The sequence below is a fragment of the Saccostrea cucullata genome, unplaced genomic scaffold, assembly GCF_032062105.1.
Source record: "Saccostrea cucullata isolate Sc308-1 unplaced genomic scaffold, CSIRO_AGI_Scuc_v1 ctg997, whole genome shotgun sequence".
Taxonomy (NCBI): Eukaryota; Metazoa; Mollusca; class Bivalvia; order Ostreida; family Ostreidae; genus Saccostrea; species Saccostrea cuccullata.
This window is the reverse complement of record NW_026938328.1, coordinates 18344-44996: the sequence shown is the minus strand read 5'-3', so window position 1 is coordinate 44996 and position 26653 is coordinate 18344. Positions and strand designations below refer to the sequence as shown.

At 33.3% G+C, this 26653-nt stretch overlaps 1 protein-coding gene across 4 annotated transcripts in view; it reads left to right on the top strand.

The window, feature by feature from the left end:
• Window positions 1-26653, top strand: part of LOC134249984 (microfibril-associated glycoprotein 4-like) — an 81872-nt gene that overhangs the window by 38955 nt on the left and 16264 nt on the right. Inside the window, exons 5-6 of one of the 4 annotated variants that reach the window (XM_062732324.1) lie at window positions 1156-1240; window positions 1617-2089. The exons of 2 other annotated variants lie outside the window; for them this stretch is intronic. In XM_062732324.1, coding sequence (XP_062588308.1) covers window positions 1156-1240; window positions 1617-1794 — 263 coding nt within the window. In that variant the 3' untranslated portion in view covers window positions 1795-2089. Of the gene's footprint in view, window positions 1-1155; window positions 1241-1616; window positions 2090-23308; window positions 23477-26653 lie in introns of those variants that run through there. One more of the 4 variants, XM_062732326.1, reaches the window with a different exon arrangement.

The following is a 26653-nucleotide window of genomic DNA, read 5'->3' as shown; positions in this document are numbered from 1 at the left end:
TTTTCCTTGTATACTGAAAATCAAGAGTCCATACTTTAAGAGCCAATCAGTAATAAATTGCTAAAAGATTGAACATTTCCACGTCATAAACTCTACATGCGTACTTGTACGTAATGTTGTCAGATACATAACTCATACAGAGAAATCAATTCAGGTGTTAAACGATTATTGAATTAAAAAAACACTTTCATTGGAAATGTAATTACTTACAGTCGATAACGAGGAGTTTTTGTAATTATCCCGCTTTTGTGCTGAAGATATAAATAGTAGATATAACAAAAGAAATACAACAATAAAGAAAGAAGTTAACTACACAAGTTGTATCTACGTGTAGTCGCACAAATTTGAAGAATTCTAATGATCAATGTGTTGATAAAATGGAAGAAAAGCTATAGTTTCCTGTTCTGTTAACTGAAAGAGGTGAACCCCCCCCTCCCCCCCCCCCCCCAAAAAAGAAAAATATCAAACCTTTATTTTCTAATGTTATATCAATTTATTGGTTCATGAAATTATTGTTTCTTGATATGTAAGTATATAGGCATACCCATTTCAATGTTAAGTAAGGCTTCACATGAATGAAATAATAATTAACTTTATTGATGTCACCCGCGTGGCGCGGTGGTTAGAGCCGCGAAGTAAGGAATCTTAAAGTTGCGGGTTCCAATCCCACTGTAGCGCGTGCAGACTGGTCCTTCGGATGAAATCGTATAAATCAAGGTCCTGTGTCGTAGTAGATGCTGGCACGAAAAACATGGCGAACTGCTCAATTGCCGTGTATAACATGTATTACAAAACAAAATTTCTAGTTCTCAACCGGCAAGTGATGGCGTCAACATATGAGTGAAAAATGCTCGAGAGGGACGCTAAACTACATACATTCAATCAACCAATCATTCTTTTATTTCTCTTGAGACTCTTAATATGTTCGTATACAGTCAAAAAAGAAATCAAATGACAACAGAAAAACAACGTTAAATACTAAATGAAAACAGTGTTCATCTTTTGTAATTGAAAGTAATGCAATTTAAAGTAATTCAAAAAAAAGTTTTTATTCTTGAATACTATAGATGCTTTAAGCTTTAAATGTTTAGTAAATAATAATGATCTAATCTGAAATAGGTGTTAAGGTTACATTTTTCTTTGATGATTTTACAGGAGACTCTATGTTTGACACTGGTATTCCTGATCAGTTTGATCTGTCTGGGATGTCCTTCAGTACCCCGGACAGAGATAACGACGGGTTTAGTGGATATAAATCTACTGATCTATTTTAATCAAGTGTCCATGTATCTTTTTCTTTTGTAATTCTACAGGAGACAGTATGTTGGACACCGGTTCTTCTCGTTTCTATCTGTCTGGGATGTCCTTCAGTACCCTGGCCCCAGGATCATGAAGCAAACTTAGACTTAAGTCAAAATTTCAATTATCTATAAAATCTTTAAAACTTGTTAAAGGAAACTCATAATTTGCATACAACAGCAGACTGATGATACAAAATCGGAAGGTATTTTCATTTTGGGCTATTTGACCTCTAAAAAAATTCAGCATCTAAGGCATTTTTTGACTTAAGCTTAAGATGCTTCATGATCCCGGGGCCTGGACAGAGATAACGACAGGTGGAATTATAACTGTGCTACTTGGAGTGACCTTAGAGGGGGCTGGTGGTTTAACTACTGTCATCTTGCCTTCCTTAACGGTCCCTGGTCCCCGGGAGACTGGATCTACCCATGGTATCCTACAGTGACTAATGGTAAACAGATAAAAGAAACTCGGATGATGATCAAACCTACCTGACTTTTTATATCTTTATATACATACTTGTTCACGCATGATATGAAAAGTTATATACTTTTAGTGTAAGTGATGAAAATTTGATTGTTAGACATAAATGTTGGTATCGATGTTATATTACATAACAAATTTATAAATATAGTATGATTTTGTGTAATGAATTTAATGAAAAGTCCTAACATGTATTATGTTTAAAAATAGTTTTATACATGGAACCTTACTTTCTAAAAACATGGAAATTGCATTCAATCATTCTACATAATAAAATTTTTGTTTCTATATAAGTGTCTTCTTGCTTTTTATCAAATAATATTATGAAGTATATAAATAACAAAGGAAATGTTTTTATACACTCCATGAATTTAAACTGATCCCCGTGAAAGGTCAGATGACTGGGGAGAAGTGGGGTATAATTCTATCATTCTATTATCTCTGAACATGTAGTTAAGACTTATTTTCATTTACAAGCTCTTCTCTTTATTTGCAGGTGCAATGTGTTTATAAAGTGTGCATAAAATGTATTTAAACGTCAAATTAATGAATGGGAGAACAAAAGATTATATGATTTAATTTGATGACATTTAGGCTGAAGGCCTTGACAGAGCAACGTCATACAAAAAAATTAATTTCGCGCTCTTTTTGAGCAGTTTGACATTTAAAAGCTTGCTTTAGAAACCTTAACTTTATAATTGATATATACGTTTGTCTTCTAGACATATTAAATGCTACAGATTCCATTATGCAAATGCAAATGATGTCGAATCTATGGAGCACGATTTTAGGCGCACGATTGGGGATATATTACTCTACTTTCCTGCATTGGTCAATAAACCACTTGTTCATTTCTAATTTGAGAAATACTTTTAAAAAAACTGGATATATTATCCGCCACCTGACCCTTTCTAATCGTCCATTAAACCTTATCAAATCGGATTTTTCTTAAAATTCGATAAAGCTATTCTTGAGATGGGGGAGAGAATAGAAGCCTATATATGGTAAGGGATGCGGATAAAATATACAGGTTAATAACAAACATATCTAACATTTAAGAATTAAAAGGTAATAGAAAGTTCAAAGCTCAAATGAAAAAAAATATATACCCAAAGTTGGCAAAAAAAGTCGTGAACTGCTCAATATTTACTGGACGAGATCGGTTGGGGTTTCATCTACTCGCATGTACACAATAGACGCAGCCATTACGCTTGATGCATGCGGGTGCACAATTAAGGTCAAAATTACTTAGTAATTAAAAAATATTAACAGAGTTATCCCGCTTTCCCTAAAAATTAAAATCCAACCCTTATAATTTGTACATTAAACACTTGTCTGAAGTCAGGTTAAATAAAGATTTGGAGAGAAATGAAAACAAGTTTTATCTCCAAATTACTTAATACTATCAATTAAATCTATATTTTCTGTCTCGTTATAACTAAAGAAATATTCGCCCTGAGGTAATAAATACACGTAAATACACATGCATCTATAAAAAATGACAACATGTGTGTACCCACATGTAAGTAACTGTTTACCTGCTCACTGTGCAGCCTTTTAAAACTAATTCACATAGCCTGCATTCTCATATAGAGTCACAACATGTTCCTAACATAAACATCATTCTCGTTATAATATGTCCATAAAACAATGCAAAATAGGAGCAGAGCAAACAGATAAAAGACGCAATCAACTGTAAATAATAGAATATCACCTGAAGAAGAAAGAAGAGGATGACAATGTGGCAATGGCAATTTGAAAAACTCGTGAATTCACTGCTTTCGGTCAGAGAAGTCGAAAAATATTAACAGAGTTATCCCGCTTTCTCCAAAAATAAAAATCCAACCCCTTCTAATTCGTACAGTAAACTCAATATGAGTTTGATATGATCAATGAAGCTGCACCTTCAGCTGAAAATAGGCAAAATAAAGTTGTAGAGAGAAATTACGATAAAATGATATTGCTGGAACCATTTTAAAAAGACGCATTCTATTATTTTTTCCCAGAAGTTAGATATCTGAATCAGAAAATATCATTTTTAAGTTGTTGTAGGCTAAAGTCAATTGATAATCACTCATATCTTAGTATAAAATAATGTATCCTTTTATTACTTAAAGCAACAAAAATATCAATGAATGTATTCAAAGAAAAGGTTCTCGTTTTGTAAAACCCTCTGGTACTGTTTATTTTGCACCAAACATGGTTTTATGTTCAAATTGACACATATAAAAAGGGTGCGTATTTTTGATAATGATTCAGAGACCAAGAAATATACAGGAAGTAGAAAACCGGAAGTCTCCTCTTTAATAGATTAATGTATTCAACATAATTTTAGAGCTGGAAAGAAAAATTACACATCTAATATGTTTTTCGTGTAAAAATAGAATGTTATCCATTTGTGAGAAAAAAAAAATCATCGTATCTTGTTTCTTATCACATCAAGAGTAGACCGTTTCAATGTACGCTTTTCGTATTGTAAGTGAGTGATTGCTATCTGGATTTGTAGTACGGATTTTGTATATGCTATTGTGTGATATCTTGATACAAAGGTATAAAATTTCAATTTATTCTACGTTTTCAAGTGTTTATACAATTTGTAAGAATCAATGAGAAATATTTGAATATATCTTACTTTTTTAATGTTTTTTTTTTTATCAATGATTTAAAAAGAAAATTTTGATTTTTTTAAGAGGTATTCCCATTTATCTTTTCTCTGTATGTTATAATTTTTTTTACTATAATTAGTATGCAACACACTCACTTCAGTACAGTGGAGCCTCATTTATTCGGACGCTTTGGTTCCTAATCAATTTGTCCAGATATGTGAAGCGTCCGGATATCTGAATCACTAGTAAACAAGACAAAATAATATTTAAAAATTTAAAAATTCTGTTCCGATGAAAAGGCGTTCAGATATTGAAGGTCCACTGTACTGGTACTTTAGAATAGAATTTTTAAGTAAAGATTTAACCGCATGAATAAACGATGTGTCGCAAGGCTGTGATACGTACTTCAGTATAATTTGCAATACAGTATTCGAGCTCAAAAGTTAATTAGATAATACAAAATAGAAGCAAAGCAAATATACTAACCTCCATAACATCGGATGGGATCGGGTGCAATTAAGGAGTATGCGTCGCATGCCAACCGCTCACATCCTCAGCGCTCCTTGTCATGTTCGGGAAAAAATGTAACATTTATAGATTACTGATTGTTGTGTTTCATTTGCGTGTTAGTATATATTTCCATGTAAAAGAGAATGCAACCTGTCAGTGATGAAACAAACTAATTATAGAAACATGAAACTGTGTCTGTGTGTATTGTCTTCTTTGCTTCCTGTTGTTCTAACAGCTGGAGATTTTAAAGGTAAGCTTTTCCTCTCGTCAGGGAAATAATTGCTTTGTAGATCTGTAATACACATTATGATCATGGAGGAGACATTAATGTCAAATACTTGCTCGTGCAACTGTAATCATAGTTTACGCTTTTTATGAAACAAAGAAGAAGGATATGGAGATAACGAACAGTATTCAATCTCAAAAGCCATAACAGAATACAAAACAAGAACAGAGCAAACACGGTTTCAGAAACATCAGCCCAGACAGCATGACTATGTTTGGGCCAACATTGGCAAAAAGCTGTATGGTTGGCGTTGGGGGAACAACGTTGGGCCAACGTTGGACCAATGTTACCATGCCAACCTTCTCGACCATGACATAATTCCTCTGTTGTCCCAACGTTTGTCCAACGTTAGCAACAACTATTCACTTTACTTTCCAAGGAAGGAAGGATGTTGATGTTGGTCCAACGTTGGCGCAATATTTGTTATAGGCTTTTTAAAGTGTCTTTTAAAGTTGGTAGAAGTATGTTGGCCAAACGTTGGCCCGATGTTTGTAATACACCCATAAAGAATGAGTCTTCTTAAGTTGGTAGTAGTATGTTTGCCCCAAGTTGCCCTAATGTTTGTAAAACGCCCATAAAGAAATTGTCTTATCGAGTTGGTAGTAATATGTTGGCCCAACATTGGCCTAATGTTTGTAATACACCCTTAAAGAAAGTGTCTTATCAAGCTAGTGGTGGTATGTTGGCCCAACGTTGGCCAGATGTTAGCACGAGTACTCTTTTTTTAGGTGTATCAAAGATTTGATATTTATATTTGGCCAACGCTGGCCCAATTATTATACTGCCAACTAAATGATGGTATCAATTTTAGCTGCTGTGCTTTACGCTGGGACAACGTTGGTTCTAATATATGTATTAATTTAGAAATTTGGGAATTTTTACATGAGCGTTGTATTCATGAGAATTTAGAGAAGACTGAATAAGTTCTCAGGAACAGGATGTAAATGATATACAAAAATCAAAATAAAACAGCTTTATATATCCCCCCTGACCCTTTATAATCGTCCATTAAACTGTATTAAATCTTTTTTTTTTAATTGATGAAAAAAACTTTTTTTGGGGGAGGGGAGGTCACAAGAGAAGCCTATAAAGGGTTTGGAGGCGGATACAATATACAGGTTAAAAAAAGAATATATCTTACATTTGGGAATAAAAGGTAATTAAAAGTTCAATGGTGAAATGCAGAAAAATAAACCCCAAAATTGGCAAAAATCGGTGTTAACTGCTCAATACTTACTTTACGAGTTCGATTGCATTTTCATCAATAACTAAAATATAAAACATAACGCCACGGTTTCTGTGGCTAGAAGTAGATATTTGTTGCAAGGCTTTTAAATTATAAATGTATTGTAGACAAAATTAATAAGAGGATTGAGAAAAAAATAGCAGTTGCAATGCCGGAGGTATAAAAATAAAAATAATCGCATTTTTTTTTATATCTTTTAAAAATATGCTTAATTATAAATCATCTTATAAATATTTAATGACCCCCCCCCCTCCTCACAAGGGTTTTTTTTTAAAGAGCGTAAATATTTAGAAACTGTTACCAGCGTTCAATGGAATGACTCTATTGTACTGAATTCTAGTCATGTCATCTCTAAAGTCTATTAGTTCTAGTCAATTGATAAGTAAAACAAGCTCGTGTATTAAGGAAATAAAGCCATTTTGTGTTCTTATGTTACTGATATAAATGTTAATATTGCCTGGTGTATTACATTTTGTGTTCTTATGTTACTGATCTAAATGTTAATATTGCCTGGTGTATTACATTTTGTGTTCTTATGTTACTGATCTAAATGTTTATATTGCCTGGTGTATTACATTTTGTGTTCTTATGTTACTGATATAAATGTTAATATTGTCTGGTGTATTATAAGGCTTTATTCACAGTCTGAGTACGTCTTGCCTACCATTAAGTTGGCATGATTACAAAAAAGTATATGTCTGACGAAGTTTTAAAATTCTGCCATTGCCACATATGTATCATCTTCTCCCTATAGTTCTTCAGGTAATACTTCAACCGGATAAAACATATTGACTTATTGCGACACAATGCAATCATTATTTATGACTATATATGGTTTTCCTTATAGCAAAATTATAATTTATAGGCAAAAACGTAAATTATCAATGCTGTAGTTATTTTTTCTTACTAATAGGTTTAACCTTGCTCAGCAAAAAAAAAAATGAATTACATAATAAAATAACCTAATTGTAATACTTTAAGCGGACAAAATATATTGACTTATTAGGACAATGCTATCAAGATTTATGACTAGATATGGTTTTCCTCAAAACAAAATTACAATAAATGGGAATAAACATGCATTATTAATACTTTAGATATTCTTTCTTACTAATAGATTTAATCTTGCTCAACAAAATTGAATTACATAGTAAAATAAAACAACCTATATTCTCTCGAACTCTTATGTAAATACTGGGCGCAGCCATTACGCTTGAGGTTAGAGTGCACAATTAAGGTCAAAATTACTCAGTTATCAAATAAATATTTAAATATCATCACTTTTTAAATTCCAAATCACTTATAATACTATCAATTAAATCTATTTTCTCTGTCACTTTATACCTAAAGAGCTATTCGTCCTAAGAGAATATATACATATAAATACATATGCATCTATAAAAAAATGACAACACGTGTGTACCCACATGTAAGCTACTGTTTATTTGCTCACTTTACAGCCTGTAACACTAATTCATACATTTAACATTCTCATATCGAGTCACAACATGTTCCTAACATAAATTTCAATCTCGTTCTGTAGATTAAAGACGTAATAAACTGAATTAGGGAATAACTATCTTCTAATTTGGTATTTGCGACCGTTAATGCTGATTTAACGGTCGCAAACTGAGTTTTACCGGCGACGCGTAAGCGGAGCCGGTAAAACGGATGTTTGCAACCGTTAAAGCAGCATTAACGGTCGCAAATACCAAATTAGAAAATTAGTTATTCCCATTCTAATGCAATCCATGCATTTTGTTGGTTGTTTACGTCTTTTTTGATGAATTTTGTTACAAGAAATACGTCACGGAGCATTGTGTTTTTGCGTCGCTCTATTATGACGTCACAATGAAAAAGCTTTCACGCTCGTTAATGCTCGTTTTACTGCTTCAAACATCAGTGCATTAGCCAATCAAAAAGTGTTTTACAAAACTATTGCATTAGAATATAATAGAATATCACCTGAAGAAGATGATATATATGTGACAATTGGAGATTTATTTAACTTGGGGATTCACCGCTTCTAGTCAAAGGAGTTGCAAAATATTAATAGAGTTATCCCGCTTTCTCCAGATATTAAAACCAGTCCCAGTCGTACATTAAACCCTTATCAAATAAACGGAGTCCTCTCTGAAAACTGGCTAAATAATTAAGAAGAGAGAAATGATAACAGGCTAAATAAAGTTGTAGAGAAAAATGAAAAAAAATATTGCTGAAACATTTGTAGAAAGACACATTCTATTATATTTTCTAAAAGTAAGAAATATGAATTAGAAAATGTTATTTTTAAGTTGTTGTAGGCTAAAGACAATTGACAGAAACCATTGACAGCATGAAGTCAGTTATATCTTATTTTAAAATAATATATATATATTTTTTTTTACTTTAAGCAATAACATTATAAGGTTATGTATTCAGAGAATAAAGTTTTGATTATTTAAAGCCGTATGAGACTGTGTATATCTACATTATAATCACACAGAAAGCCTCGTCTGTGAATCAGTAGATCTACACTATAATCACACAGAAAGCCTCGTCTGTGAATCAGTAGATCTACACTATAATCACACAGAAAGCCTCGTCTGTGAATCAGAAGATCTACACTATAATCACACAGAAAGCCTCGTCTGTGAATCAGTAGATCTACACTATAATCACACAGAAAGCCTCGTCTGTGAATCAGAACTTGAGAAGGATCCTTGATTTTCAACGAAAATTTTTAATTAATGATCATTTTATGATATGCCCCTAACTATAAGACATAACTAACTAATTAAATATTGAGATACTTCCAAAATTGGCATTCTATGAAGAAATATTGATTAGGACTAAGTCGATCTGCATGTTCATGATATAGATCTATATATGTAACGTGCGTCACCTTCACATTTTTATCACTGTCAGATTACCATAAATGTTTATTGTTTACCTATTAATTATGTAAAATATAATTGTTTCAATCATTTAAAATACTTTAAATTGGTTAGAATTAAATGTTTTTAATTTCTAAAAAAAATGACATGTACAGAGAGCAGCTTGTTCAATATTGCACACCCGTCACATTGTTAATCGAGAAAAAAAGAGCAGGTTAATCATAAACAATCGACTTTTATAAAACTGATGCGATTTTTTTCATGATTTGCTAAATATTTAAACATGAGCGACTAATTGTACCAAGAAGATTTTTTAAACAAAGTAAGTACTGATGAAATGTTCTCAAATTACAAAATATCTTAGTGGTACACTTAGCTGCTCATAGTTTTTAGAGCGTAAGGATTTTGAAAAATACTGTATATTCTTACTATTTTTCATGCAGAATCAAAGTCATGTAAAGTTTATTTTATGGACAAATGAGAAGAAAACTAATATGTATTATAAAAAAGTAAGTGTTTTCATCTTTCAAAAGACTGGGGTGTCTTTTTCTTTAAAAGTAATTTTTTTCCTAAAAAAAATTGCTGGTCATTTGGCATTACTTGTCCTATTTTTTTCTTTTACTGATAAAATTAGAAATGTTTTTGTTACATTCGCAAAGTCATTTAAACTTTCAGTTATACAACAAAATTTGAAAAAAAAAGTTGTAGGAAAACTATCATTTCCTTATTTTAGCGCAAAGTTAAACCGTATTGTCTATTTAAGTGACAGGTGAATATATCTATCTAATTTGATATTATGACTGATCGTCTGTGGATTCTTTTTATACTTCCATCTCCCTCGACAGAAAATAAACATTACATGGGATTTTTCACTGAATTCTCCATCCTCTTTATTTACGTTCCTTATTTTTCTGCCCTTTCCCGCTGTGGATTTTAGACGGCTAGATTTCTAGATTGTACTTTCAGTGTAAAAGTTTCTTTTCGATTTATGTTTTTTTTATTTCTAAATTACATAATGTTTCCTTGTAGAATAATTTTCTGTCCGTGATCATCTATTAACCTCTTTTGAAAAAAATGTTAAAACAGATAAGTTAGTAAGATAATCAATTAATTCGATAATCACTGGTTTAATTCAGTGGTTTCCCATCATGGGGAATTTTATAAAAAACAGATTGAAACCTTCCGCAGCGGATGCCAGCTTATTCCGCCAAATAAACTACTACGCTCTGTTTTCATTAGGTATCCCGAATCACGGAAACATCAGTAAACCTGAAGTTTCACTAGACTCCGTGTATTTTCCCATAATGGGATACCTGAAGACTCCACTGGTTTTCATAACCAGGAACAACATGAAATAGGAGCATAGTGGTTTACGTGGAATGAAAACTCGATGGAATCTTTAATTTCCGTGTCTCAGGAAACTATATGGAATATGAGTGTTGAGCCGTAGTTTTTTGTTCTTAAGAAAACATAATCATGTAAATATAAACATTATAAATTTTTATCTTGAGCACTGGCCTTTGGAGGAAAATGATTTTGTTAGATATACATACGCATTTAGGACCTACATAATTTCATGCGAAAAGTGCAAACGTTTACTACACCGGGATCTGCGTACAATTTTATCTAGAAAATAAGATATTTAGTTAAACCACGTTTTGTATATCAATATTAAAATATATTTGTAGTCAGATTACCAATTTCCCATATAAATGTTTATTTAAGATAATTAGTCGGAAGCACTAGGTGTAAAAAAAAGAATTATAAAAATTCTTAGCACCAATGACTGATAAATAATAGTTAGGTTTATCGAAATATTTATGCTAATAAAACACAGATATCAACTTCCACGGTGCTTCACCATCTGTTAATGTAACTCAGACCTATGATTTACGCTTAGACGGCCTTTTTTTAATTCTGTATTCTTAAATATTATCGTGCTTTTCCATTTTGTTAATGTTAAATTAAATCTATGTATCAAATTGTTCATTATTATTAATCACAGTTCCATCTAATTTATATTGATTTAAAGGTCCCGCTTTATACTTTATACCGGGAAATAATTTACTCCGAATGTTGTAATCCTTAAGACTACTGTTACGTCATACTCTAAAAATGACGCCATGTCTACATAGAGCCCTGTCAAGTCGCCATGATATATTTAACCATTGAAAATGATACAAGTCAAAAGTTATGTGCCTTAGCCAAGCGTTCTTAATTTAGTGTTAGATACAATAGTTTACTTATATTATACACATACATTTTTTTGTTTTAACATGAGGAAATATACATATCTACTGAAAATGGCAAGGACAGTTTTGTCGTGCTAGAATGAATAGCCAATTCATTACCGAAACAAACCTGCTTAAAGTTTGTGACGAGCACCTGATGAGATTTCCCTATAAAGATTACAGGCATTTTAGCCGACATCTTTTAACCTTTTGGCATCTTTTGAAATCATAATCATCCTATAGCACAAACCATTTTTTTTAAACTAAGTTTGGCTTAACTCTTCACTGGTCATTTTCTTTATTTAATTTTTGATATTTGCTCACACAAATGCATATAATCTGTTGATATTCAAACAATGTATATATCTGTTTAAGGTTACTAATTTATATTGACTATTAAACAATATACGTCATACAACATTTCTTTAAAATACCACAAAATGAGTTTATGTGCTAATTTAACCAGTAAGAAATCATCAAACTGCATAAAAACTTACTACAGCGTGTTGTTTTGTCGTTAGTTAAAAACATAACAAGTTAAAACAAGTAACTGATTTCACACACTTGTCAATATGACGTCATTTCTAAAACGTGACGTTTTGTATACAGTGAGAGACACACAAGTCCAATATTTTTTCAACAAAATATGTATTTATAATTAAATAAAATATTATTTAAGATATTCTGTTCAGCCAATTGTTGAATTTAGTCTTCTTCACTATTTTATTAATATATTTTCTGTACATTACGTATTTAATTTTTATATTTGTATTTTTTTTGTTTTAAGGGTAATGTGGGGGCCAATAAATAATTAGTGCAAGGGCATACACTCTAAATAAAAAAGGTATCTGAAAAGTGCTGCGAACCTGATGAAATAGCAATTTAATTAAATCAATATTCATGCCGCTACCAGCAAAAAATACAGCCCTCTGTCATAAAGTATAATTTTAAGAATGAAATTGCAGAATTTACATTGATTTCTATTTTTATGTTACTACAATTCTGTTATATTTTTATATACTAATCTTTGAAATTTAACTTTTTATGCCCTTGCACTTATTGATATGTAACATCATATTCAAGTCAATGTGCTACGCGTGACTGCCGCATTGACTAATCTAAATTAAAATATAATCGTCCTTATGTAGTTTTAATCATAATTACATGTATCATATAAATAATGTTTAAAAATAATTTTCATTTTTGAATATTTTTAAACACAAAATTTAAGTTATTTCCATTTTTAGCGCAATTAACTGTACTATATCTGTTTGCTAATTATTCTATTAAATGCCTAGGTTAGTATTCCTGTATGCTTATCACGTTGTACAGTTTTATGGCTAATTTTAAAACAATATCTAACATTAAATTCTAGTCGGTGTAATCAGCAATTTTCTACGATATTTCCAGCTAAATAAAAAATACAACAAAAAATAAATTATTTCACACCCTCTTGTGGTCATTTTAAAACTAAATTTTTATACTCATACACACTTTCCAAACTTGTATTAAACCCCTTTCTCATTTTAATTTATATCAAATCTATAATTTATGTTCAACAATTGTTGAACAAAGTCACTCCCTTTTTGTTATTATTTGCAATTTTCCTCAACTCATCTTTATTTTTTCTTTAAATTATGTTGACATTTAAGTCCATGAATGATCGGCCAAGAAATAATTGGGCAAGCAAGCAAAAGAAAATAAAAACGAAAAAAAAAACCAAAAAGCATGTTCAACACTATTAACTGTAGCAAAATACTATTAATATACATGTAATACTCAGCCCTCTCCCTCGATGAATGATATCTTACTGACCAGTTTACATTGATTTCTATGTTACTATGTTACTGTACTTATTCTTCTATATTTTTTTTAATCAGTAATCACGATTTTTTTTCTTTATGATTGATTTCTATATAACTGTACTGACTCTTGTCTATTCCAATTCACGCATTCTATGTAAGTTTTACCATGCAAGACTAATACATGTATCATAAATCATATTTAAAATTAATTTTCATTCACAGTCACGGAATATTAAATTTAATCACACAGAATTACAATTTAAGTTATTTAAGATTTTTAGCGGGGAATTAAAGTTAACTCTTGTAAAGTTTCTATCATCTTGAAGAAAGGTGTTTACCTCAGTAAAAGTGTTTTTCTGTTTAATAAAAAGTAGAAGGAAATTATTATGTAGGAGAAACTTGGGGGAACTATAGATTGATGGCTTGAATGGCTTTTATGTGGAGAATCTACACGGAAACCACTGAGACCTTTTTCCATAGTTTCTTATATTGAGGAAACTTATTAGAAATCACAGGTTGATTGTTTCCATGTCAGAAATCTACGTGGAAACCACTATGTGGTTTCCATAAAATGGAAACTATATGGAAAACACTGATGTCACGATTCCCGTATGTTTCCATCGGATTTCCAAATTTGTGAAACCTGGCTTTTCATCAAATGAATGTCTCTCTCTTTTTTTGCTTAAAATGTGTGTACCATAGCAGAAAAAATGCTGTAAATGGAAAATCAGCAAAGTCTTAAATATTGTATAATATTGATATTATTATATTTCCTATTTACGTTGTTTATATTGTTCGGTTAAAACAAAACCGAGCTTTCTCATTTTATTTCAATTTATTTTTCGGAATTAGGATTTGGACTTTCAGTGAAAGTGTTTTGAATTTTACTTCCCGCTAATTTTGAGAAATTACTAGATATTTCTTTATACACCGTATGACATCAGCTGATTGAGGAAAACCCCAAACGTCTCTATATAAACCGTATGAAATCTCTTACTGAGACACAACACTGTTCTGTTCTGGTAAGTTCACCTCGAAATTGAAAGAAAGATGTTTTCAATTCTTTTACTGCTTTTCATGACTATAACACAAGTCAGAACTGGTTCCTTGTTAACCGGTACTAAGGGTCCGAACAGTGCAGCTTTGATCAACCAGAAACGTGACATCCAGGAAATCGACGTCCTCCGTCAGCTCATAAATCAAGAAACCCTTATCCGGGTTTCCTTTGTCAATGACGTCAAGTCAGTAGTTGATGACGTCACTTCTGTAAAGAGAACGTTGGCGTCTACAGGGAAGACACTCTTCTTCGGACGATAGAACTGTTAAAAAGAGAGGTGGCTTCCTTTAGACAAGATGACACTGTAGCGCAGAAGATCGAAAAATTAAAAAGACAAATCGATACTTTAAATCAAAACAATTCCTTACAGCAAACCGTGGAAGCTGACAGAAATTTACAGAACACGGTAGAAGTATTGAAAAGAAAGATCAACACGCAAAAGCGGGCGGACAAGGAAAATTTTGATAATTGTCAGAAAAGATTACAGGAATTTGATAAAAAGTTCAAAATTATAACAGATATCTATCAGTATCTTGGAACGTTGGAAAAAGGTAATTAATTTTTCTCTCCCCCTTCTTTATTTCTTCCTCTCTCTCTCTCTCTCTCTCTCTCTCTCTGTCTCTCTCTCTCTCTTTGTCTGTCTGTTTATATTATTGACTATCTGGATTAAAATAATTATATTCTCATTTAGGTTTAAAACTAACAAGGGACTGTAGAGATCACTATTTACTTGGTCACACACAGTCTGGAGTGTATAACATAAACCCTTTTGGTAACGAGACCAGTGTATTGTGACATGGTAACTGAAGGAGGAGGGTGGACAGTAAGATCTCTCTCTCTCTCTCTCTCTCTCTCTCTCTCTCTCTCTCTCTCTCTCTCTCTCTCTTACTCTCTCTCTCTCTCTCTCTCTCTCTCTCTCTCTCTCTCTCTCAATTTTAGGAACTATACTATATCTTTCATAAGTTAATAAACATTGTAAAAGTGATATTTTTTTCTTAAAAGAAACTGTCACAGAGTGCACATTGAATTTTTTTTTTCTAGCATTACTTACAAGAAGCTTATAACATTCTGACAGTAAATACTTTTCATTGCAAAGTAGAATAGCATGTGTACAACATCATGATTTAAAAGCAAAACTGAAATAAATGCTAAGAATGGAATATTTTTTTGTAGATTTTCATATGAAAAAAAAATTAAAGAAAATCATCGGATAATGTATTAAGATTTATTTGGTTGCCCTCTCCAGACAGATTGGCTAATCGGACCCTACTCAAAACGTTGTTTTTTTTTGCCCCCAAGAATCAAATATTTTATATGTACTCTGGAAAATATTATTTTGTAATTGACATTGAAAAATTTCTCACCTACCTACGAGTCCAAAATTTTCGGACCAAGTCCGGAGAAGGCAACCGTTTTTTTTTTTAATATTTGAGCTCAATTTAAAATTTGCATGTAATTCAATTGAAAGAATACGCTAACTTTGAAGACTTTTTAATGAATAACGTATTTGAAACATTGTTTACAGTAAAACGTAGCCAAAAAAAAACAAAAAACTTCACTACTCTCTTTAATAAACCCGACATAATTCATAAATCCTTAGGCTATCCAGAAACGGGGAAGTGGATCCGTAAGTTTTGAAAGAACGTGGGTGGAGTACAAGGATGAATTTGGTAATGCTAGTGACTCCTACTGGATTGGTAAATTATATACAGTTATATACAGTTATGGAATGGGTGCAGAGGACATAGCAAATTATGGACCCCAAGGGTTAGGGTTCCAGATGCAGAAATATTCCCTCCCTCGGGGAACCATTAATTTGCTATTTACACTGTTGTTGTGAGGTGTGTTGTATTTGTTTTATTTCATCATGAATATTATTAGTAACATTAAGTTTTTTGAACATTCCAGAGTGGTCCATATGTTTAGTGTCACAAGTGACATTGTGTCAATGTTTAATATTAGCTATTGTCCAAGTTTTGGTAAGAGTTATCTGTATTTGGGCATTAGGAGTTATCGTTTATTTCATTTACGCACTATTGGTCACTGGGTTGTACTTGTTTCTATTTATATCAACGTATACTTGTCGAACCCGTTTGAGTAGTTTGGTCAGTTATTTATACTGGGTGTTGGCTAGTGTTTGTCAGAAGAGGTCTGGACGCCGTGAGTTACCCATGCTTAGTGATCTTGGGTGTGCCTTTTATATAACCCATGCTGTGTGAACTTGGGTGTGTTCTAGCTGTTTCCCCTGCTGTGTGATCTTGGGATTCAGGGATGTTTTGTAGCGGCGTTGAGAGCAAGACCTGGGGGCCGACAGTATGATTTTTATGTGTAAAATGCCACAGCTCAGTAAGTTTTTACACTTTACAATATTTTTGTTGTTAGCTTTAAATAGCAATATTCGATGTAAAACTGTTAGCAATATAGCGAGAATGTATATATTTACGCTCAAATTCATTTACTTGTTAAACGGCAAAAATACATGTTTTCTTTTGTAATTTGTTTGTAAAATCTAGTGTTTTGAACATTTTATTAGAAAACCCTACGAAAATTGTAGGTGACCAGAATTGTATATAATCTTTATTCGGACGGGAGGATTTGTTAAGTAGTAAGGCTACTTAGGATATGGTGGACCGGACGGGACACTATGGTGGACAACATGGACAATATGGTGGACCATGGACGTGGTGTGGAGTGTGAATTTGTCCAGTGATGACCATGATTGAACTTTTGGCCGGTTTCATGTTCATTGTACATATGTAGATAAATTTATTGTTAATTTTTATAAATCTTGTTGTTTCTTGGTACACAGGAGGTCTTCCAAAATATTATTTATTTTGGTTAGTAAATTCTATAAAGAATCCATCACAACTTGAGGTCAGTTGTGACATTTAGTCATTTTTTCTAGAACATTCTTGTGTATGTCCAGAACTTTCCAGTTAAATCATGTACTTACAACTTCTAGAATATTCTAGATTTATATTACTGTATAAATATCCTGTCAATTCGATGCATAGATACAATTGTCGTACAAGCATCACTGAGGTATTACTGGGATATAATTTCACTGGGACATTGTGTGCAGCAACGGACACTCTGATGTATGTATTTTTAGATTTTTGCTAAGTTTGTACTTAATGATTTGTATATTACTGTAAATAAATTATTGTTAAGTTTAAACTGTGTGATTGATCTTTGCTGGCATTTAGGGTTATTCTGACCCATAACAGAATTGGGGGCTCGTCCGGGATAAAGAATTTCTTGCACTTTTGCAGTTCATTGTCAGAATTTTGTTATTTAAATTGTTAAATTTGATTATAAGCCAGCAGAAATCAACATGGTGTTTTCGGTCACAGACTTTCTTAGTTCACCAAGTGTTCAGGTTTTTGATACGTTAAAAAAGGATGACTTGATCGCATTAGGTTTGCATTTTGGGTTAGATGTTAAATCCTCTCAGAAAAAGCAAGACATTAGAATTAAGGTTGCAAACAAACTAGTAGATGAAAACATCTTTGAAAAATACGATCTTCCAGAATATACAGTTAAATCAGAGTTAGGCTCTTATAAAATGACAGAATATCAGTTTCAATTAGAGTTAGAGAAAATGCGATTTGAAAGAGAAGAGCGAGAAAGAGAAAGAGAAGAACGAGAGCGTGAACGGAAATTTGAATTAGACAAATTAGAAAGACAAGAGCACTTTGAGTTAGAGAAATTAAGATTGCAGCACCAACCAGAACCGTCATTTGTCAAGAATGAATTTGACGCAGCAAAAAATATTAGGTTAGTTCCGAAATTTCAAGAAAAATCTGTAGACAAATATTTTCCCCAATTCGAGAAAGTCGCAGAAAATCTTAAATGGCCACAACATGTTTGGTCAACAATGTTACAAAGTGTACTGGTTGGCAAAGCAGCTGAGGTATACTCTGCACTAGGGGTAGTTGAGAGTTCAGACTATGAGAAGGTCAAAGCAGCAATATTAAAAGCATATGAATTAGTACCTGAAGCGTATAGACAAAAGTTCAGAAAGTATAGAAAGTTTGATAATCAAACATTTGTTGAATTTTCACGAGAGAAAGAAGATTTATTTGATCACTGGTTTAGATCTAAGAAACTTGATAAAACCTTTGCTAATTTGCGCCAAGTCATCCTGGTAGAAGAGTTTAAGGAATGTGTTCCTCAAGATTTGAAAACACATTTAGAAGATAAGAATGTGAAAACTCTTGAAGAGGCAGCAGTCATATCTGATACTTATGCTCTGTCTCATAAAAAGAATTTTGTATCAAGATCTCAGACTAGCAGTAATTCTACCGATTCAGACACATATAAAAAGAGTGGTTCAGGGTCGCAGTCTTTCACAAGTTCCCAGTCTCCATCCCAAGGTGGTTTTAAGTCCGGTCCAGGACGCGTTGAAGGATCTTCTGGAATAGGGTCGCTTCCTACTTGTAGTTATTGTAAGAAAAAAGGTCATCTGATCAGTGAATGCTTTAAACTTAAGAGAAAAAATGACTTTGATAAAACTCAACCACATGCTTGTGCGGCAGTTAGAGGTGATAGAGAAGCCTTAGTTTCGATTTGTTCTGACACTCCTGATGTCCAGGGTTCACAGTCCAGTTCTATTGATTCTATGGAGGATTATAAGCCCTTTATGTCTCAGGGATTTGTTTCACTCGGTGGCTCTAGCGAAATAAAACCTGTCCAGATTTTGAGAGATACTGGTGCTGTACAGACGTTATTGTTAGAGGGCGTGCTTCCTTTGTCTGAGCAGACTTCTACTGGTGGGTCAGTTTTATTACAGGGTGTGGAGCTAGGCGTCATTGATGTTCCCCTGCATAGAATTAGTTTGAAGTCAGATTTAGTTACTGGACCTGTTATCGTAGGTGTTCGACCTACTCTTCCCGTTCCAGGCATTTCTTTGTTGCTAGGCAACGATTTAGCTGGTGGAAAAGTTGTACCAGATCCTATAGTTTGTGAGAAAATCACTCCAGATGTTATGTGCGATGATAAAGATGATGACATTTATCCAGCCTGTGCTGTTACTAGAGCGATGGCCAGAAGACGAGAAATGGAGGCAGACCATACTCAAGCCTTTGAGGAGACGAATTCCTCTGTTGATATTGATTTGAATAACACTTTCTTATCTGACCTTGATGGCACTCAAACAAACATGGAACCACACAATATCGAGAAGTCGGTGATGAAGGAACCTTTATCAAAATTTGGTGGTGAGGATGATGAGTTGCATCCATTAGTTAGCCAAGGCAAGGACATCCTCAGCCGAGAACGTCTACTCTCTGAACAACATAAAGACCCAGATATCATTCAACTTAGTAAGAGGGCACTTCCACCAGAAGAGGCTACTAAAGTTGGAGAATGCTTCTATATGAAAGATGGCATCCTTATGCGAAAATGGCGACCACCTGACGCTTCCCCAGATGATGTGTGGCTTGTTGTTCACCAGATAGTGGTTCCAGCTGCTTATCGTCGAGATGTCATGAGTTTAGCTCACGATACCCCTATGGCTGGTCATTTAGGTATCAATAAGACTTATAATAGGATTTTGAGTCATTTTTATTGGCCTAAGCTAAGGAAGGATGTTTCTGAGTTTTGTAAGTCGTGTCATGTCTGTCAGATGGTAGGTAAACCAAATTAGAAGATACCATCTGCTCCTCTCCAACCCATTCCAGCTTTTGAAGAACCGTTTAGTCGAGTGTTGGTGGATTGTGTAGGACCTTTGCCTAGGACTAGATCTGGAAACCAGTATTTACTTACCATTATGTGTACATCCACTCGATTTCCTGAAGCCATACCTCTTAGGAATATAAAGGCAAAGAGCATAGTTAAGGCCCTAACCAAGTTTTTCAGTTTTGTAGGAGCACCCAAGGCAATTCAGTCGGATCAAGGCTCAAATTTTATGTCGGGGTTGTTCCAGCAAGTCATGCATGAGTTGGGTATTAGGCAGTATCGATCAACTGCTTATCATCCTGAGTCCCAGGGAGCGCTAGAACGTTTTCATCAAACCCTAAAAACAATGCTGAAGACCTATTGTTACCAGTATGAGAAATACTGGGATGAAGGGGTTCATCTTGTACTATTTGCTGCACGAGAAGCAGTCCAGGAGTCTCTTGGGTTCAGTCCTTTTGAATTGGTGTTCGGTCATACAGTTAGAGGTCCTTTGAAATTGTTGAAGGAAAAGTGGCTGACTGAGACTAGTGATCTTAATCTTTTAGATTATGTGTCTGATTTCAAAGAAAAACTTTACAATGCTTGTAAATTAAAACAAGAAAATTTGAAGAGTTCTCAGATGAAAATGAAAATGTGGTATGACAAAGATGCCAGAAATAGGGTGTTTAAGCCAGGTGATAAGGTTCTTGTATTTTTACCTATTCCTGGTCATCTTTTACAGGCCAGATTTTATGGCCCTTATGAAATTGAAATCAAGATCAGTGATGTAAACTATGTAGTTAAGACACCAGGTCGACGTAAAGAGAAACGGGTTTGTCACATTAACATGTTAAAAGAGTATTTTGAAAGGTGTGACCGAAATTCTGTAAAACCAGTTTCCACTTTAGCCAATGCTAAGACTGTTCAAAATTGTAGTGAAAGTGATATGAGTGTAGAAATGAATGAGAAAGATTGTAATCAGAGTGTTCGTTTGAAAAACTCAGAAGTTTTGGCTAATTTGGATGCCAAACTTGGACATTTGAACATTCACCAAAAGGAACAAGTTAAAAACTTGATGAGTGAGTATCATCACATCTTTTCGGATGTTCCAAAGAAAACTAATGCAGCTTGTCATGATGTCATAGTGGGTGACGCTCTGCCTATCAAACAACATCCGTACCGTCTTAATCCAATAAAATTGCAGTACCTAAGAAGGGAAGTGCAGTACATGTTGGACAATGACATTGTTGAACCTAGTAAAAGTAACTGGAGCTCACCATGTATTCTTGTACCAAAACAGGACGGTACCTACCGATTATGTACAGACTTTAGAAAGGTGAACTCTGTTACCAAAACTGATTCATATCCAATACCTAGAATCGATGACTGTATTGACAAAATTGGAAACGCGAAATTTGTCAGTAAATTTGACCTGTTGAAAGGCTACTGGCAAGTACCGTTAACAGAACGAGCAAAAGAAATATCTGCTTTTGCTACACCAGATGGACTTTACCAGTATAAAGTAATGCCTTTTGGCATGAAAAATGCACCAGCTACATTCCAAAGGATGATTCACTCCCTTCTTCAAGACCTTGAGGGATGCGAGGCCTACATTGATGATGTCATCATATACAGCGACACATGGGACGAACATCTCCGAATCATGCGTGCTTTGTTTGACATTTTAGCTAAAGCAAACTTAACTGTGAACCTTGAGAAGAGCGAATTTTGTCATGCCTATGTAGAGTATTTAGGTCATAAAGTAGGTCAAGGTTATGTTACACCCATTATGGCTAAAGTGGAAGCTATTGCAAAGTTCCCGATTCCTACAAACAAGAAAGAGTTAATGAGGTTTTTGGGCATGGCTGGGTTTTACAGAAAATTTTGTCCAAATTTTTCCTCAGTAGTTAGTCCACTTACAAATCTTTTACAAAAGAGGGTTAACTTTGAATGGACAAAGGACTGTGAAAAATCATTTCATAAAATCAAATCTGTCCTTATGAGCAATCCAGTTCTATCAACTCCAGATTTTGCTAAGCAATTTAAGCTTACTGTTGACGCTAGTGATGTTGGAATCGGGGCAGCTTTGTTTCAAGAACATAGTGATAAGGTAGATAGAGTTGTTTCTTATTTTTCAAAGAAACTTACAAAATGTCAACAAAAGTATTCCACCATTGAAAAGGAATGCCTTGCTTTGTTGTTAGCCTTACAGCATTTTGATGTTTATCTGAATGTTACTTTGCATCCAATTCTTGTATATACGGATCACAACCCCCTGACATTTTTGCATAAATTGTCAAACAAGAATCAAAGACTGACTAGATGGAGTTTGTTGTTACAAGAATACAACATAACAATTAAGCATATCAAAGGCAAAGACAATGTTATTGCAGATGCCTTGTCCAGAGTATCGTGAACATATATGATTTTGTATTAATGTACATATATCTCATTTTAACAATGTAAGTTTTCATTGACATTCAAACTTTTTAAAGGGGGAGGTGTTGTGAGGTGTGTTGTATTTGTATTATTTCATCATGTATATTATTAGTAACATTAAGTTTCTTGAACATTCCAGAGTGGTCCATATGTTTAGTCATTTTTTCTAGAACATTCTTGAACTTTGTGTATGTCCAGAACTTTCCAGTAATATCATGTACTTACAACTTCTAGAATATTCTAGATTTATATTACTGTATAAATATCCTGTCAATTCGATGCATAGATACAATTGTCATACAAGCATCACTGAGGTATTACTGGGATATAATTTCACTGGAACATTGTGTGCAGCAACGGACACTCTGATGTATGTATTTTTAGATTTTTGCTAAGTTTGTACTTAATGATTTGTATATTACTGTAAATAAATTATTGTTAAGTTTAAACTGTGTGATTGATCTTTGCTGGCATTTAGGGTTATTCTGACCCATAACACTGTACCCATTCTATAACTGTGTAACATCCTATGTTGGTTTAAGGGATAATAATTCTTCTGCTTTTTAACAGTTTTGATTAGCATTTTATTTTCTATCAGTTAAAATGAAGTTGATAACAATTTATGTAAAATACAATATATAACTATTCCGCCACTTTGATTTCAAAACATGTATGTTCATTGCTGAATACACTATACAATTACAAATTTCTTCATACCCTCATAATCATATGTTGAATTATATGACAACATAAAATGAACATGTTTTGCTTTATTAATTCTTTATATATTACACGACGATTAACTATTTCAGGAAATGACGTAATACATCAACTTACCAAGGGAAGAAGCTCCTCCATCTACGTATCTATCACACTGACCTATGGGACAAAGCTTTATGAATTATACAGCCAGTTCTCTGTTGCTGACGAAATCAACAAATACAGACTTTTTCTTGGGGGGCCAGCTACAGGGACACTGGGTAGGTAAAAGAAAAACTATGTACAAATGGCGACCGATAAGGAGAGAGAGAGAGAGACAGAGAGAGAGAGAGAGAGAGAGAGAGAGAGAGTTTAATTACTTGTGACAAATAGACAAATGCCAACTATTACTCTTAGAAGCAGCCCTTTTGTTAGATAATTATTCAGAAAGAGGGGGAAGGGTAAAGCGTGAATATCAATATTTCGAAAATAATTTTTTATCTTGTAATTTAAAAAGTCCATTCTATATGAGCCAATCAGTTTATTGGATTTAAAAAAAAACTTGTTTTGGAAATGTAATTAATTACAGTCGATAACAATGACGTTTTGTAACTATCCCGCTTTTATGTTGAAGAAATACATACTGCAGTAGATTTAACAAAAACAATACAACAATAAAAAAGGAAGTTAAATACATTAATTGCATCTTGTGGCACAAATTTGAAGAATTCCGGTTCATGAAATTATTTTTCGAACATCCCTTCTTTATATGTATGTATATATGCTTACCAGTTTCAATATTCAATACAAAGGTTTCACATGAATGAAATGATAATTACATTTATTGTCGTCGCCCGCGTGGCGCGGTGGTTAGAGCCGCGAAGTAAGGAATCGATCTTAACGTTGCAAGTCCCCATTCCACTGTAGGACGTGCAAACTGGTCCTTCGGATGAGACCGTATAAACTGAGGTCCCGTGTCGCAGTAAGCGCTGGGACAAAAAACTTACCTCACTGCTCAATGAACCGGTATTACATGTATTATAGAACAAAATGTTTAGCTCTCAACCGTCAAGTGATGGCGTCACCGTATGAGTGAAAAATGCTCGAGAGGGACGCTAAACTACATATAATCAATCAATCAATCAATCTTTTATTTCTGTTGAGACTCATCATCATGTTCGTATACAGTCAAAAAAGAAATCAATATACGGACAACAGAGAAACTAAGAAAAATGTTAAATGAAAAAGATGTTCATCTACTATTATTACAAGCAGTATAATTTTAAAAAAAATCAAAAAAGATTTTATTGTTGAGTACTATAGATGATTTTATCTTTAACTTTTTAGTAAATAATAATGATCTAATCTGAAATAGGTGTTATAATTTTCTGTGATAATTTTACAGGTAACCGTATGTTATACACTATTTTTCCTGATCACTATGATCTGTCTGGGATGTCCTTCTCCACCCCAGACAGAGATAACGACAGAGCTAGACATAACTGTGCTGCTGGATGGAAAGGAGGCTGGTGGTTTAACGGATGTCACCTCGCCTTCCTGAACGGTCCCTGGTCACAGGTTGGTTAAAAAGTATTTCTTAAATTTGGAAAGGATAGGTTTTTATTAACCAATGCATGAAAGTAGAGAAATATATTCTTAACCGTACGCAAAAAATCTTGTGCTGTAAATTGACAACCATTTGCTTTATGGGATCTGTAGAATTTTTGTCTAACTGACAAGAATATATACACCAATATAACTTAACGGTTTTTGAAGCAAACTTATCAACTTCAAACTGCTAAAAGTTTGGTTTTCGCATATGACGTTACTCTGTTGCGACCTTCAACGTTAATAACATCAAAATAAACCATTAAAGCCTCTGTTCTTCAATTCATTGATTTGACGTTTAAATGCAGCATTTTCTTGACACTTTATAAACAAAGTACACGCTCAAGTAACGAGAGATTTTTGTGTTTGAAACATATAAGGACGTTTCAATAAGTTCATTACACATAATAATATTATATATTTAAATTTGTTACTTTTTAATTTCATCATTATGTCAAGAATAGAGTCATTATCTTTTGTTATAAACTTATATAATTTTGCATAATATGTGTGCACACCTATGGATATAAGATAATAAGATATAAAAATTCAGTGAGGTTTTTTCATCATGAGAGTCTCCAATATATCTCGTCCAGTCTGTGCTGTGGGATTCCAAGGTCTGGTGACTATGATTAGGTAAGATTTTCCTTGCAACAAAATTATAATAAATAGACTTAAAAATACATAATCTATTCCGTAGTTATTCTTTCTTACTTATAGGTTTAATCTTGCTCAACAAAATTGAATTACATAGTAAAACAACCTATCTTCACCCAAACTTGTTAACAATGGGCGCAGCCATTATGCTTAAGGCATACTGGGATGCAGAAATTAGGTCAAATTTACTCAGTAATCTAATGAATATCAACACGTTTTATCTCCAGATCACGTTATACTTTCAATTAAAACTATTTTCTCTGTCACATAATAAGTAAAGAAATATTCGCCCTAAGGCAATACACTTAACAAAACTTCTAAGTGTTCACTTAAATACATGTTTTCATTTAAAAAATAGTTTATAGAATGGCATGATATTTTCAAATTACTACAATAATGAGTGTTCTCAACAATTGTAGAAAGAAAAATTCAATATCACCTATGAAAACCAATGTTCCGTGACGAAGCTTAAAAACAATAAATCTGTACTTTGCGGCACTTGTTCTGTGTAATAAGCATCTTTTTGTGATCAGTATCAAATTTAAAAAACTGGTATCACTAAAAAAACATAATATATTGGCAAAATGACCATTGAAATAAAAAATAGAGCCGTTTGAATGTTGATATCTGGACCATCTTTGCACCACGTTTTACTCACTTTTACTTTAGTGCTAAATTGTACTTGATTTTACTTTTAAAAATTATCAAACAGTATCAAAACCCATTTAAACACATTTTTTTTAGGATGTGCTTATTTTTCATCACAAATTTATCACAATTTGAAACTTTTTGACAAAAATTAACCACACCGGAAGTGACCTTGATCTTCTTCTGAGGAGAAAATTTCGCATCACACAAGGTTAAAAGAGTATTAAAGTGTCCTGAAAAAAATCTTAGAAACATGAAAACAAACCATATCAATCGTACGAAAATTATAAGAAATCGGTGCTCGGGGCAGTCTTATATCAGCTCAATCAGTCTGAATTATCCTAAAAGCGGCGCACTTACGTGCTACACACCCAAAATATTGATCAATAGGCATTTGTGTGGCGATACACTGTCAAAATTCCCGGATCTGAATCCCATTGAACATATCTGGGATTTTAAAAGAAATGTCAAAGCCCCCTCCCCCCTTCCTCACAATTTCAATGGTTTGGAAAGATCTATGCATGTAGGTGTGGCAGCAGATGGGT